Source organism: Camelus dromedarius, chromosome 3, assembly GCF_036321535.1.
Source record: "Camelus dromedarius isolate mCamDro1 chromosome 3, mCamDro1.pat, whole genome shotgun sequence".
Lineage (NCBI taxonomy): Eukaryota > Metazoa > Chordata > Mammalia > Artiodactyla > Camelidae > Camelus > Camelus dromedarius.
In genome coordinates this window covers 13,845,220-13,862,279 of record NC_087438.1, presented here as the reverse complement: position 1 = coordinate 13,862,279, position 17,060 = coordinate 13,845,220, and the positions used below count along the sequence as shown (strand labels likewise).

At 33.6% G+C, this 17,060-nt stretch overlaps 1 protein-coding gene across 6 annotated transcripts in view; it reads left to right on the top strand.

Annotated features, from left to right (window-relative positions):
• Positions 1 to 17,060, top strand: part of CDH18 (cadherin 18) — an 885,120-nt gene that overhangs the window by 849,740 nt on the left and 18,320 nt on the right. For all 6 annotated transcript variants that reach the window (XM_064479693.1, XM_064479687.1, XM_010981984.3 and 3 more), the window contains one exon: positions 6,044 to 6,161. In XM_064479693.1, the coding sequence (XP_064335763.1) occupies positions 6,044 to 6,161 (118 nt within the window). The remainder of the gene's footprint in view (positions 1 to 6,043; positions 6,162 to 17,060) is intronic.

Genomic DNA, 17,060 nt, shown 5'->3' with positions numbered 1-17,060 from the left:
AAATATTTAAATGGAATGATAATAATATATACTTTTTTCAAAAAGGAAAAAAAGGAGCAATACATTTTTAATTCAACTTTTGCTGACCACAAAAACTTTGAAATCAAAACCTGAGAAGGGTATAATTTAAATTACAGGTATTCTCTTTCGTGAACATAGAAATATCATAAATAAAACATTGTTAAAGAGAATCCAGAAAAAATAATATTTTTAAATGAAAAGGGGAAAAATTTTAAATTCATTTTGATAGGTGAACCCAAAGCTTTTGATAAAGTTAAACATTTATTACTACAGCTAATAACATTAATAATAACAATGGTAATGCTATACACTAGTAAAATTTATGAATGAAATTGACACTTGTGTTAAATATAAGATCAATATAAATATATTTCTTATTTTTCTTTATATCACGAGCAATTAGAAAATGAAAGTTAAACACTATGCCATTTAATGTTACACTAAGAAAATAAAACGTATAGAAATAAATATTGCTTTTCTTAGGTAGCAGTTACCTGATCTATAAATAACAAACTTTAGTAAAATTAGGTCTTTTCCCTCACTGAATCTGTGTTTCTTTGGTTCTTAGGTTATTCACAGAATTCAAACTGGGATCATTTGAAATATGACAGAATAAAAAATGATCAGCCATTTTTAGTTATTTTCCTTTTAGATTATTTCTTTAAAAAAAAGTGTCAGATTTAATCAACTGATAATTTTTACTTCAAGGTAATTTCAAAACTTCAAGGATAAAGTGTGATCTTGTACTAGGAGCAACTCACACTCGCTGGTTCATAGCCATCTTTGTAGATGTAGGTGAAATCACCAAATTTCTGGGCAAATAATACTCTTGGATCAGTTGATGCTTCTCCTGTGAGTGTGAACATCTGCTCCAAAAGTGGAAAGTTCTAGTCTCAGTTTTCTGGGTTGAACTCTGTATTGGCCTGTGACCTTGGCTTTTTCCCTTGACTTCTCCTGTGGTCCACTTTTTTGCTCGTGGGAAAGTGGATCCAGGCATTCTCACCAGGCCATGCTCTTCTTTCAGTGTCACATAGCTAGCCTGGGTCCGCCTGTATTTAGCCTCTACACTAGCCACTTAAACTCTGTAGCCTTTCTAAGAAATGATTTTATGTGACCTTGGCAAGTGCTCTCTTCATCTCTAAAATGAAGAAAATTGTTAGAATTCCAGGGCCCTTCCAAGCCTGAGATTCTACGACTATATGTCTTGATAAGTCTCAAATTGCTTTAAATGTGGTTTGCTTTATTCTCACATGAAAAGTTACTCCAGTTTTTATAGAGGACTAAATCTGTGTCAAAGTGTTTCTTTCTTTTGAGTCCCATTAACCATTGATACAGTATTTATCTTTTCTGTTACTCTTTTCAAGAAGCTAGAGTTACCCTGAAGTTCTAACATATTTTGATTAAGTTATGTGATTACTTCTCTTTACTCTTTAAAAACTATGCTCACATTTAGCATCATTGCTGTCGTCAATATTGTATGATTTTAGATGTCACTATAATTGGATTCTTTATGTTGTTTGAGCCCTTGTTTCCAACTCTTTCACCAAAATGAATTTAGACCTTTCATTGAGAGAATAAAGCTTCGTTTTTAAAGTATTGTTTATTACACCTGTATTTAAACAAATCATTGCCAATTTGTGTGATCAACTATGCAGTTAACCCATTACAGATGAAAACGGTCTGAATTTTTCTATTATTTAATTTTGCAGTCTTTGGCTCATTTATACATATGGTTGTAGCATTTCTGGAGAAACTGTATTTTGATGCAGAGTTGGAGTAGGAAACTAAACAATAATTTGTGAAATAGGTTTTCTGAAGTGTATTTGTATTGCGACAGTTCCTCTTTCTATGACAATTGCTTTTAGAATTACAGACATTTCTATTACGGATGTTGTGCATTTGAATATAACAGCATGTGGCTATGGAAAAGAGACTGGTCTTTTCTGAAAGCAGAGGTTCAAAACACATAGAACAGCAGAGTTTAGATTGATTCAGCTATCAATATAAACTTCAACAATATATTTCTCTGAGATAATCTGTTTTCCTGTTCTGAAAAAAAAAAAAATTTTAAGTACCTTGCATGAAAAAAAAAAGAAGAAAAAGAAAGTCATGCATACATGAAATTTGAAATCAGTCCCCAAAATAGAATGAATCCAAAGCAGCTGAGACATGCCTATACCTAGAAACTTTGGGGGGAAAAAATAAAGCGAATGCTTTCTATCTTATTGATATTAAATTTCCCTCTATTTTTTCTTGTTAGAAGTAAAGTTAGAAAACATAACATATAAAAGAAAACATTTTATTACATAACACCAGCCTCTGCTCCCATGACATCCAATTATTAACAATAAAACTTTGTGTGAAGAAGGTTAACTAGATCAGTAGAGATTTCACATCTTGTCAAAGTTAACCTCAACTAACTAACAAAAGTTGGTATTTTTATCAAATAAATGATCATTTGAAGTTATATTATAGAGCAAACAATTAATATAAAGAAGATGCATTATATAAAGATACAATTTCATAGAATTTCATTTTTAATTTAAATTTTAGTTAAGGTTAACTCATTTATCAAATAGAAGACTGTGTTATTTGTATAAATTTCTGACACTATTTTTTTTCCTAATAAATTGTTCTAGAAATAATAGACTTTAAATGTGCTTTGAACACACTTAAACAAGGGAATAATTTTATTTAATAAAAGAAATATAAAACTGGTTTTAATTAGTTTCTACCAAGAGTGAATCCATAGTCATGGGCCTTATCAAAAAATTCTGCTAGTAATTGTTTATGAATACCACCAATCAATTTGAATTATTTTTCTCCCTTTGTTAAAATAAATCTATGACTATGTTTCTCTGAAATCTTTGAAAACAATCACTTTATGCACTAATTACATTATGTGCAAATGATAGAAAACATCTGAGTTCAGTTAGAAGGAATGAAAGTCAGAAAATAAATTTTTATGGATTGTACTCCACCAACCAGTTGCACAGAGAACACATGTAGCAGAGTGTAGATGCATCAGTAAGCCTGAGAAAAAAGGCAGACAGTATTGATGATGGAGACATGGTGGTTATCTAGATATCTCCCAGAAGCTTAAGTCTCCTAAAATCCATAATCATGTTAACTTCTCAGGAATGTCTTCTAATAAAAGTCTGAAGAAACATTAAGTGGAAATCCCATTTCCTAATGAAAGAGAAAAGGTTATTAGTAAAACAACTAAGAAAGAAATTGAATATACCCTCTTTTTAAGAGAATATCTAGGAATTCTAGATTTAAAACACAAAAACAAAAAGGCCAACATGCTAGGTTTCTGGAAGCATCTCTCAGAAATACTATGGAAAAATATTTAAGTACAGATGCATGTCCAACATTTCTACAGATGTTCAAGGTGAATGGTTCACTCTTCAACACAATGTGATAATCAACTTATCACTGACTTTGTAGACAATACTGAGAATTGTTTCTGAGAAAGACAAATTTGCCATGAGTGAGCTTCCTGGTGAATTCAGATTTGAAATGATCTGTATAAAAATGGAAGGGGTATTTATATCTTTAGGGAGAACAAAAAATAAATAGTAAACAGAATATAATATGAATTCTATCAGTGCTTAAATTGAATAAGCTCATGTTGTAAAAATGTTAAGAAAATTTAAAATAACATAAATTAACTTTGAAGTGAGAAAAAAAATTGTCCCAAAGAAGTAATAACAGAAAACACAAAATAGTTCAGTTTATTTACATTAATTATTCTTTACCAGTCCCCTTCAAAACTGCATTCTAGGCTGAGAAGTGAACTTACACTTGTCTATATGTTATGATGTATCATTGAGAAAATAGGACTGCAAATTGGAGAATCACAACGAATGAACAGTAGGAGTGAGAGGACATTTACCCAAAAGAAAAATTTATACAGCCATCCCTTGGTATCTGTGAGAAATTGGTTCTAGAATTCCTCCCTCCTACCCTCTCCCCCAGGCATATCAAAATTCACAAATGCTCAAATCCTTATATAAAATGATGTAACATTTGCTCGTAACGTAGACACTTCCTCTCATATATATATATATATATATATGTATTTATTTTTTGTTGTTGTTTTTATCTTCTAGGAGGGAGATAATTAGGTTTACTTATTTTTGGAGGGGGTACTGGGGCTCTAACCCAGGACCTTGTGTGTGCTAAGCATTCACTCTGCCTCTTGAGGTATCCCCCCTACCCTCATACACTTTAAATCATCTCTTGTAATTACTTACAATACCTAATACAATATAAATGCTATGTAAATAGTTGTAGAGACAATGCAATTGTCATGTAAATAGTTGTCAGCAGATAGCAAATTCACGTTTTGCTTTTGGAACTTTCTGATTTTTTTTTTTTATTATTATTTTTGGTCCACAGTGGTTGACTCCACCGATTCAGAACCATGGAAACAGAGGGCTGACTGTATTTGTTTTATCTAACCCTGAAAACAACTTTGAAAATTTGACATTTATTTCAATTTTATATAAAGTAAATAATGTGTGGAAAATGTAGTTATATTCTTCAGATTTTGTGCACCCTGTTCTCCATGGAGCTTTTCCTGAACTTGAGAAAAATCATCAAGATCGCTTCTGATCATCCATCTGTTTATACTCAAAAGTCAGTAACGAGAGAAAAAAAAAAAAATCTATCCAGAGATAAGTTGTACTTTAAACAAAAAAGAAACCAAACAATCAGCAAATATGTAAATGTTTACTTCATAAATAAATCACATGGAAGGAATAATGAAGAGAAGAATGACAGAAGTGCCTTGGAATATGTGGAGGGCGGGGCTTTACCCAGGATCTCTGGGGGAGAATTAAATTCTGAGCCACGATGGGAAAAGATATAAGGAAGGAGCCATGGGAGGAGTTTTCGGAGGAAATTGATCACTTCTGTATCCTGAAGCATTTTCTTTGCTTTCACTTCATGAAAACACATGCTTTTCTCGTCCTACTCCCCCCATCACTCATTCTCAGTACTTTGTTTTCCTCCTCACCTGCCTCACAAGCTAATGGGCTCGGTACATGAAGAGAAATTTACCTATTAACTATGATACCTTTTGACCAACTGTTTCCCTTGTAAAATAATGAAATGGGGTGAAATTGAGTAAATGTTCTTAGAAATCATGTCAGTTTTTGAAATGGGCATAGTGATATTTCATATGCCGGAAATACGATTTTTATGGCTCTTTTTTCTCCTGTTTTCAGTTTCTCTAAGGGAAGACTGAGAAGAGGACACCTAAGCATTGTTATTAATTTTTTAAAGGAAATTATTATCTTGCTTATTGGTTTCCATATTTATTGTTTAAGATTGCAATGGCTGTAACTGTTAGAATTTGTGTGCTGCTCTTAGGCTATTTTGTTTATATAGTCTAGCTTTCTCTGATCCTTAATGTGCATAAAGTCCAAATTTTGATATTTTTATTTGCTCAGCCACTAGCGATGAAAAATATTCCATGAAGCTCTGAGCAGTCTGGTTTTGCTTCTGCCACTGTTCTAGAGCTTTGAGGCACGTCACACTCCTTTGGGGACCCAGCGTCCTCATTTCTAACATATGGGGGCTGGATCATGATCTCCTGAAACAGAAATTATAACTCTGCTGCTATTGCATTTACTGACTGAGACCAACACGTACCGAAAGGCTAGGCTACATCAACACTGGGATATTTGTATTTGTACGAATAATATTTCATGTCTCCCCAGACAGGTGTTCATACAAAATCTTATGACTTATTGGCCCCAAGGTCTTGTGAGTGATAAAGGAAAAAAAAAAAATTAAATTTCTACCATGCTAGAAAATAAAGTGTGAATGATTGTAAGATGCGTCGTAATATAGTTTTCTTAAAATCTAATGCAAGGGAGAGCAAATTAATTGGTACTTTTACTAGATTAGGACTTTGAAAAGACTCAAGGTGGATACTGAAAATGTTATAATATAATTAAAATCAGGGAAATAGGCCAAATTTACTATTTAATTTTGTTTTTTTTTTCTTTAGGTTATTCATACCATCAGTGCCACTGATAAGGATGATTTTGCCAATGGACCAAGGTTTAACTTCTTTCTTGATGAACACCTGTCTATAAACCCAAACTTCACTCTGAAGGACAACGAAGGTGAACGTGAATACATATATTTTTTGATCGATGTGGTGTCTGCTTTGACTTGACAGGGAGTAGGCCTGAGCAGCTTTGCTCTATTCTTATACACCCATGAACAGCTTGCAAATCAACATTCAACGTCAGTTTGATGTTAATGTGTTATGATCCGTGAATAGCTTGTATTTAAAATTGAGCCATATGTACAAATAGCTTTCATTGAGTTTATTCAGAAGCATCCCTTTAAACAAGAAATGTACATGTAATATGCTCTTGGGCAAATTTTAAGAGAAATCTTAGCTGACAAACATGTTTATGAGCTGCTGTAACTGCTAGGAGGTGGAAAAATTTAAATTAGGAAAAATGAAAACTATATCCTAGGGACAGTTAGGAAAAGAAATGCAATGTTTGAAATCATCTTGCATTAAATTAGCAAGGCTATGGAGATGTGCCATACCCATTATATTTCCTCTTGCTATTATGAATATTTTTCAAAATATCGGTAGACACATGTGCATAATTACAGAGCATCATGGAATGTTTGAATTACTTTTGTTTAACCTTCTCTGTTGTGTGAGAAAAAAGAACACCATAATAAGTAGTGAAGATTCATCATGATTTAGATTCCTTATTTGGCAGATCCCTCAAAGTTGTGCACAATCATTCTTCCATATGTAAGGGAAACAGAAAGCCACCAATATATATGGTGTCCTCATTAGCATCAACTTTCTTCTTCTCAGAACTATCTTTGATCACATTTATCTGAATATTCTCTTATGTAGGTTTGAACACTTGCCCCAGGATCACATGAAAGAAACAGTGGCACATACATTTTGGAGTAAACATTTAATTCCTTGTCTGTACCCTTCATGGAGAAGCATTTTCAAATGCAAGGAAAAACAAAATCACTAAATGACCACACACGAAAGCATTTTTCCCATTGATCCCTATGCTTCTTTAAATTATAACAAGGATACCAAATTGTGTGTGTGGCCATAGCAGGGTTTATAGGAAAATACAAAGCTTGTCTCTTCCATTTTAACTATCCCTGTGGTCAGTTCTACTTATGAGACACATGTGTGTGTATGACAAATTGTATTTAAGTGACTATTGCACATTTATTTACATTTGAATATCCTGTCCATATGATTCCAAATATATTTATTATAATTAACTATGCTAAATATATACAAATCAATTCATATTTTCCCCAAATCAAATAATTGTGCAATTTGGGAAGCATTGAACTCTCTGCTTTAGTAGACTGAAATCTACTATATGTAGAAATCATGTGTAGAAATAACATATTTAGAAATTGTCCTCATATTTCAGTAGAATTTTTTCCATTCCAAGAAAGATATTATTTCACATTTTTAAAGTAATTTTAATTTGATGATATTATAAAGAAAATTTGCCTTAGATTTAAAGATGTGTTATAGTCACACTCTAATGTATATAACTCTGAAAGTATTTTAGAAAAACAAGAGACTTTTATGGCTGTTGAAACCCACATTAGTGACTAAAAGTCCTACATTCAAGATTATTATGCCTGGAATTTTTAAATTTAACTAATGAGTATATTCAAAAGGTTTTAATTCTGTGATTTGACAACATTGCCAGTGCTGGGAACTCACATTTAAGACATTTCCCTCAAATATATACACACTTTTGAAAGTGTTCATAATGCTGATGAATGCTTTAAATCAGCTATGCCATCTCAAGCATCTGATGCCTGCAGATAGTTGTGTAGGCATAAAGATGTTTTAATTTAATTATGAATTTATTTAAAACAAATTTCACTTAAACATTTTTGAGAACTGATGAAATTACAAATAACACAAGTAATTTCTTTTGGATAGGAAAAAAACAGCAATTTTCAGGAAAAAAGATACTAGTGCACAGGTGAAATCATGTGCTTGTGCAAACAGCCTTGCATGTGCTGGGTAAGACAAACCACCGAACTCCTCTGAGCCTCAGCTTTTACATTCGTGAGCCTTTCAAAATGCCTGTTTTGTAGCATTGGGGGAATTAATGATACTCTGTATAAAGGTATTAAAGTCATGATAGCTTGTTCTCCAAACACAAGGCAGTTATGGATAATGACATATAAAGATGAAATTAAAAGTGGAACAGCCTTAGCAAAATGAATACCTGCCTTCATGGGTACACCCTCAGGATAACCACCAGGGCAAAAGCACAAAGAGGAAGAGTCAGCAAATCCAGGCCTCCTGGATTCTGGCCACTTGGGCACTGAGCTATATGAGTTAGTAGACGTTTACGTGCCCCCAGAACATAATGAAATCCAGAAGTAAAAATTAAAACTATAATTTTTCTGTGCCCACAGCTTATAGGAAAGTGCATATTCAGGGAATAATAAAAAGCAGACAGAGCCTCTAAGCCAGGATGAGGGATCAGGAAGCCATTGGTTCAGCAGCATCTCCAAACTGCTTTATGGCAAAGAGTGAGTGAAAAAAAAAAAAGCTGTTTCCAAAATAAGACAGAGGGAAATGCATTATCATTGTGTGTATGATAAGCCCGAAAGTCAAAAAATAAGAAGATAGTCAATAAATTATAAATTAGAAAATGAATTCACTCTGAATAATACAATATACATAAATGAACATAAAAAGACTAAATAGGATTTTTAAACTTAAAAAAAAATCTTTTTAAAGAGCAAGAAGTGACAACATGAAATGAGACAACAGTGAAAGAAAATGTTTGCCTAAAAATGGTTTTAAAATCCTTATCAGAATAAAACTAGTTTTTGCAAAGATAGAAAAGTATATAGAGTGATATGAAAATATATAGAAGTTTCATATTATATACATAACTATAAATAAACATATAAACAGAAATTTAAATTTTAAATTTTGTTTTAAGTATATGTATGTAGATATATCACATGATATATGCATATAAATATAGGTAAATATATAGAAATATGTATGAAACTATACTTAGAAATATATAGAGATTTAGTTATATACATAGAGCTATATAGATATAAATTATCCATACATTTTAAATTTAATTGTGTATATACATGTATAATATGTATATGCATATATATTTACATACACACAGATACAGAGTGAGAACAATTAAAAAAATAGCATTACTTCTAGGCTGGACACAAAGAAAGATTTAGTAAGTCAAATGTAAAAATCATTAATTCAAGCAAACAAAGTTCAGATAGATCAAAATTTTTTTTAAATTGTGAGAACACTTAACAGATATGGAATATAAAATATCTGGAAGAATTAAGAAGACAATAAAGCAACAGGCAATATAAATATTACATGATAATTTTTTCAAATTTGGACCTTCATGATGAATATAAACACCAAAAGGCAAACACAAATCTATACTTGGATATGCCAGTTTAAAAGTGCCAAACCTCAAAGATAAAGAGAAAAAAATTAAGCTATCAAAAAGAAATGATAGAACACTTGAAAAGCAATAATAATTAGATTTAAAGTAGACTCCTGTTTAGAAGGAAAAAAAAAGATGATTTTTTTTGTCAGAACTTGATTTTTTAATCAGAAGATGATTTTTTTATTAGAAGTTGATAACAATTATATGCTCAAACTGGTAAAGGAAAATAATTTCTTATTGCCAAACTTCTCTATAGTTATCCATGGTGAGCTATCAGGAATTAAGGGGAAGCAATCATTGAAGACTTTTTCCAATGTATAAGAAAAGAAAATTTTTATTTTTAGTTACTAACATTTTGGCAAATATTTTATTAATCTCTGCCTTCAGAATCTCTGCAAGAAAAAATAGACAAAAAGATTTGCAATTAGTATTTCATTTCAAATGTTAAAACTTGAAGAATTGGCATTGAATTAATAGAATAGTAATCTGTAATTTCCAAAACAAGGAAAGATTTTTTTAAGTTAAATAATAAAGATATCAATAGAACAGAGATCAGAAAGTAGTGTAAAAGATGCAAAGTAGAAATATGGAAAAACTTTTTAAGAAGTAGAAACTAGTATACCATAGACCATAATCATAGAGTAACTATCATTCTTAAGGATATTTTACTATAGGTTTAAAATATACTGTTACAAGAAATATACCAAATTTAGCATATGATAGGAAATTTGTGTATAAAAAGTTAGAAATATTTAGCTGTTGCTTAAAAAAAAAACAACAAAACAGCTACTGCTGGAAAAGAAAACAAATCCAAAACTTGCTCTCTTAAAACACATTTATTTAGCTCACATTTCTAAGAATAAGCAATTTCTGATGGATTCACCTGGGCAGTTCTTTTGGTCTCAGGATACTTTCAATTAATACAATTAATCAGCATTGTATTGAATGTTCTCCTCAATCCAAAAAGATAAAACAAAAGCAAAAACAAACAAAACAGCAATAATAAATAGAAACAGAACACAAAATTATCATTGTTAATGAATGATGCAATTGCCTCTGTAAATAAATTAAGAGAATCCACAGAAACATCTTTAAGAAGCAATGAGAGAGATTGCCAAGTTTTTGAAATACTAATAAATGCCCCAAGTGGCTAGATTTCCTATTTTAAAAAAAAAAAAAAGAATAAATATCAAATCAGATACAATTTAAAATGGTAAAAAAAAATCAAACAAATTAACAAAAAACCTGCAGTCATCAGAGGAAAAATATCTAATAATGTTTAATTTCACCATTATCAAAGGCAAAGTTACTGAAAATATAAAAACAAACCAGGGAAATAATATGTTAACCACATTAGTAAATCCAAACACTCAATTTCCATAGTAATCTCTAAATTAAATATAATTTTAATCATAATCAGAATTTAATAATCTGTTAATAAAATGCAAATGGTAAAAGACTGAGAAAAGCAAGAATGTAAGATGATGAAGAAAGTGTATAGTTAGAGAAAAAAGAGCATATCCCGATAGATATCAAGACATTATACAGCCTTTAAATCTCTATAAAAGGAAGAAATGGTTATCAACTACAGCAGTGTTTGGACTACCTTTTCTTTGAATGGATGTGTTTGCTTTGATGGAACTCTTGCTTCCTTGAACAGAATATTAGCTCAAGGAATAATTTGTTAATTTTTTCTTATTATAGAGATGATATTATAAAGATATAAAGGTACTGTAAGCCTTGACAGCTGGAAATTTTCTTTATTAATGTAACTGACTGTCTAAAATTTGATCGACTGCCAGAGACCCACTTCAAAGAGGCATTCATTTCAAAGATGGCTGTCTCGAGTAAGCACACTGCCAACCACTAGTGGATAAAAGCCAGCTCCCCGATCCGCCTTTGCGCTCGAGATTTTGGGTAATTTCAGTAACTGAACATTTGGGCTGTTTGGGATTTTTTCCTCCCCCAACTTTAGACTCCTGCTTTTATGTTTAAAATGCATCTATAAAGAGTGAGCTCTAGAAAAATCCTAAACCCCGACCCTTGACACCAGTAAACGTAAAGCCCAGAGACACCCTGAGAGAATTCTTCTACTGACTGGCCATATCTGCTTGCTAAATAATTACGTTTAAGACAGTGTTCCCTGTTGTTCCAGATCTTCATCATCTTTGTTAGATCTTACCTGCTGTATGTTTTTATCCCTCATTAATTTGGAATCTGCTAATTTCTCTGAACATTGGAGAACAAATGTCTTTTTAAATGTTCCATCCTATTTATATAAACGTTTATTTGGGGCTTTTTTTTTTTTTTTTTTTTTTGATTCACTGTGGTGGAAGATACCAGCATGCAGCTAATAATCTGCTAAAGAAAGCAAACGTCCTATCAAATCAAATACAGCCACTCAAAGAACGTGTGGTCCAAACACTCACTGCTTTGGTTGATAGTCATTAGTTTTCCCTTTTATAGAGATGCAGATCTCTGGTGAAATTCTCGAGCCTTTCTGTTATGTTTTCTATCTTTTTTTTCCTTCTATTTTCTTGAACGTATTAATCTTAATGGTTTTACTATCATTGCCAGCTAATTCTATTTTGTCAATATGATAATAGGCTTCTGTTTTTGTTTTTCGTCAGGGGGACTGGAGAGACAGGACTGGGATTTACAGTCTTGTTTCTTAATGTGTGGAGTAATTTTTAGTTGGCTGTCCCACGTACTGTCTAAACCTAGAAGAGTCTCAAATGGCAGTATATTTCTTCAGAGAGTGTTCACCATTTTCTTGGATAAGCAATTAGAGAGGGACATTATTACAGGCATGCCTCAGAGACATTGTGGGTTTGGTACCAAACCACCACAATAAAGCAATTGTCGCAATAAGGTGAGTGCTATGAATTTATTTTTGTTTTCCAGTACATATAAACGTTATGTTCCCGCTACACTATAGTCTATTAAGTGTGAAAGAGCAGTGTGTTTCAAAAAAAGTGATACATGCTTTACTTTAAAACTGCTTTATCGCTAAAAAATGCTCACCATCATCTGGGCCTTCAGTGAGTTGTTACGGTTTTACAGTGGCAACGTTAAAGATCACTGATCACGGATCACCGTAATAATAAAAAAGCTTGAAGTATTGTGAGAATTACCAAAATGTGACACAGAGGCAGGAAGTGAGCAAATACTGTCGGAAAATTGGCACCAATAGTACTGGGGGACACAGGGTTGTCTGTCCACCTTCAATTTGTTAAAAAAAAAAAAAAAAAAAAAAAAAAACACAGCATCTGCAAAGCACAATAAAGCAAAGCAAAATAAAAGGAGGTATGCCTGCATTTTAGTCCATCAGGCTTGAGCTAAGTCTAGTTTGCAGTTTTGTTTAGATTCAGTATACTGCTGATTTGCCTGTGTCCCTAGGACATAGCCCTCTGGGCCTTCCAGCTGAGAGCCTGTTTGTGCAGTCGGGCCATTCACCCTGGTCCCCTAATCTTAATCACTGTCTGTTCGACAGGAATAGATGGAGAGGGGACAATGCTCTTCTTTGTCTTCCAGGGCTTTTCCACTTAAAGCTTTAGGTCTCTGCTAAACTTTCAATTTAAACTTTCAACTTAACAAATGTGTTTAGGGAGAATCAGCCACGTGTTTAAGGGCCCTCAGTTTCCAACGTGACTGCAGGCCCAGGAGACTTTTAAAAGCTCATCTAGTTTCTCTGTCCCCAGCTGAAAATTCCAGCCTCCTGTTAGTTCCCGGTATAAACACATACGTTCTAATCGAGTTCACCTCCCCAGACTTTTCCCCTCTCTGGGATCTTCACCCCTCCGCTGACCACATGTCGTCCGTTCTCAGACACCATTCAACAAATTTCCTTGAAGATTTCAGGCTTTTCTCTTATTTATTAGCAGGAGTATTGGTTAGTCAGAAACTGCTAATTTATCTAGACTTACATTTTGTATCACAAGAACCATTTGGCAAGTTTCATTAAATAGCTGGGATACAAACTGAGCTTGGAAGAAAGGACACTGTTCAGTAATAATCTAATCATTAAGATGCTGGCTGCCTGGTTGTTCATTGATATGCTACAGATATTTGTTCTTAAAAATTTAATTAAAATTGATTCAGGGATCCCATCCCATCCCCGAACAAAACCGGGATCCTCTCCAAAATTTCTGAGGATTCTATTATGGGGGTGGGTTACACAACATTGTCACTCTTGGTGCCAGTCACCAACTCAAATAATTTTTCTCTATTTTTCTGGCTTGTTTTCTCTGTTACTCTTCTATGCCTGCTACCATCTTTCTCCTCAAAGCACCAAGTGCTTAAGGCATAAAGTATTAGCCAAAGGTAGGGTGAACAGAATGGGGAAAGAGCAGCCCGGCTTAGCAGATGTCTAAAAGGGATAATCAATGAAGGAAATCGTAGCCTAAGGATCAATGTCAAACTCATTCTTTTAAAAAAAAAAATCTTCACTAAGATAACATGTACAGCTAAATAAACTTAACTTATAGATAGATCCTAAAAATCATCTCCAAAGTGGAGTGGCATTGAGAGTCAGAAGAAGAAGAAATTTAGGTACTGGCCCAAATCTACCCAGTAAGTCATCCTGTATTGGAGGAATCCCTACAAATCAGAGCCCAAAGACCCTCCCTAGGTGGAGGATCGCAGGACATTGCAGGGTCATGCAGACCGAAGGACAGAGGCAGTTAATGTATATTGGGGTGTACTTAATATTAGAAAGAGAAAACCGTACTTAAACATCTAAATAAGACTTTTTGAGTTGATGCATGGAAGTATTACCAATTTTAAAATTCAGGTGAGATGATAAAATTCAAATGGACACTGCTGAAAACTGAAGCAGTAGTCTGAAAGATCAAAGAGGAGGCAATGCTGCCCAAGAGAATGGTACTTTCTCCATCCTCCCCTCTCCAGGTGAGCTGGGAGGCAGAGTATGTGTCCTTGGCACCTCCCTGCTCCGTTGAGTCTTGTGGCATTTTGCTACCTCTCTTGTTTCCTATCATCTGGCAACCTCCAGTCACTTCCCCCTTTTCACCAAAGTCTTGGGAGCACTTTCTCCATCCATACTTGAAATCATAACTCTGGAAAAATCCATTGCCCAACAGAGCAAGTTAACCAGCACTTCAGTCACCCATCAACACTCAATACCCCACAGTGATCCCCAAAGCGGATTCATGTTTTATATGAAGTAAGTCAGACAGAGAAAGACAAATATCATATGATATCACTTGTATGTGGCATCCAAAAAATAAAAAAAGAAAGATATATTTATAAACTGGAAATAGACTTATGGACATAGAAAATAAACTATAGTTTCCAAAGGGGAACAGGGACGGGGGAAGGGATAAATTAGGCATTTGGGCTTAGCATACACACATTGACATATATAAAACAGATAAACAGCAAGGACCCTACTGTATAGCACAGGGAACTATAGTTAATATTTTATAATAACCTGTAATGGAAAATAACCTGAAAACAAATACATATAGATATGCATACGTATAACTGAATCACTTTGCTGTACACCTGAAACTAACACACACTGTAAATCAACTACACTTCAATTTAAAAAATGACAGATGTGGTTATATGATGCCCTGAACCTCCCTAATTAGAGCACATACCACACTGTGAGCTCTCTCCCCATTTAGACTGTAAGCTCTACAAGGACAGGGATTTCGGTCTGACTTATTTACTGTTTTCCTAACTGCTTCCACAATGCTGGACACAGAGGAAATTTCAGATAAATATTTGTTAAATGAAAAAAAAAAAAAAGAAGAAGAAAAAGAAGAAGGAGGAGGAGCAACACAGAAGGATGTTTTAGAATTAGACTCTGGAAACAGGTGGCCTCCATTTGAAACCTGGTTCCTCTGCTAATTGTGAGGCCACGGCCAAGTCCTTGCTCTCAGTGGGTCTCAGGTTCTCCTTTTGTCAAGTGGAGACATGGAGGCAATTACTACTTCATTCTTGTGAAGAGAGAGCAAAATATGAAGAATTTGAAATCACACACAAAATGCTGCAACTTATAAAGGGCACATTTGAGGATAACTAAAAATTAAACAAATAAGTAGATGGAAAAATAATAATGAAACGTCTAAAGGAATTACCTTGATTGAAGGAATATTGGAATTTAAGATTCAAAAATATGTATATAATCCCAGATAAATTCTGTAACTTGAGAAATAAGAAATGATTTTACAAATTTCTAGACAATAAATTTAAATTGTAAAGAGAATAAATGGCGCTGAAATACTCATTTGCAAAATTCCAAGCTAATAGTCAATAGACCTTCTTTTAGTGACATCTGAAAAAAAAAAAGAACTACAATAAAATAAATCTCTTCCTATTTAAGATAACACTCATGTGACAACTAGGCAAGGGTATTTTAAAATACTGAATGTCTCAGAAAATATAAAAGCTATGTACCAATTATAATAAAATTCTGTTGACAAAATATTTGGAGCTATAGCAGCCAACTGAAAATAAAATAAAAATAAATTTCCACAAAAAGAAAAGACAAACTATAAAATAAATAATATATGCTTAAACATGACACAAAAATAATGATTTGTGTGTACCATATATTCACATATGAAAGTAATCATGATAATATGATAGAAAAATAATATTTCTTACAAAATGCTTATGAAATGCATTTTACGTATCTTTAATAAGAATATACTCATGTATCAAATTTAAAGAAAACCATGTGAAATACACACACACACACACACACACGCATACTCAGCTCTAGTTCTCTGCCTGACGTTTTACTGGTTTACACTGGCCGTCGAGCGTGCCCTACTCCAGCTTCACACTGAATTACTATTCACCACCATTCTTACTCTCCTTAGAATGTTTTTCCTCTAAAAGAAATTCTGTTGTCAGCTCTTAAGTTAACATTGTTTTTCTCCTGCCATTCAACCTTCAAGATGGTAAGCACTGTCTGCTGTGTATGAGGCAGGATCCAAGCTGTCCAGAATGCAAGGAATTAAAACACACAGCTCCTGCTTTCAAGGGACTTTCCATCTACTTGGGGAAATAAAGATGATATGAAATATAACTTGCCACTGAAGGCAGTGAAATGTGAGTTACTTTAGAGAGATCACTAAAAGTCATGTTCAAGGAAGTGGAACTGTTACCGAAGGCAAGTTTGAGTGCCCCGCAGCAACATGAGGTCAAACAAACTGAATCACTGGAGTTTGGAACAGAGAATGGTTTATTGCAGGGCCAAGTGAGGAGGACGGGGTGGCTCATGATCAAAAAACAAAACAAAACAAAACAAAAAAACTCCGAACTCCCCAGGGGTTTCAGCAAAGCATATTTAAAGGCAGGTGAAGGAAAGGGGTTGCAGGGTATGTGATCAGCTCCTGCACAATCCTCTGGTTGGCTGATGTTGAGGGAACAACAGGGCAGTTAACACTGTCAACCCCTAGGCACCAGAAGGTCTGGGGGCCACGGGCTCTCAATCATTAAGTAGTTAATTTCTTCCCTTTGGTGATGGTTTTTAGCATCTGAAAAACTCAGGAAATATGCATGAGATAC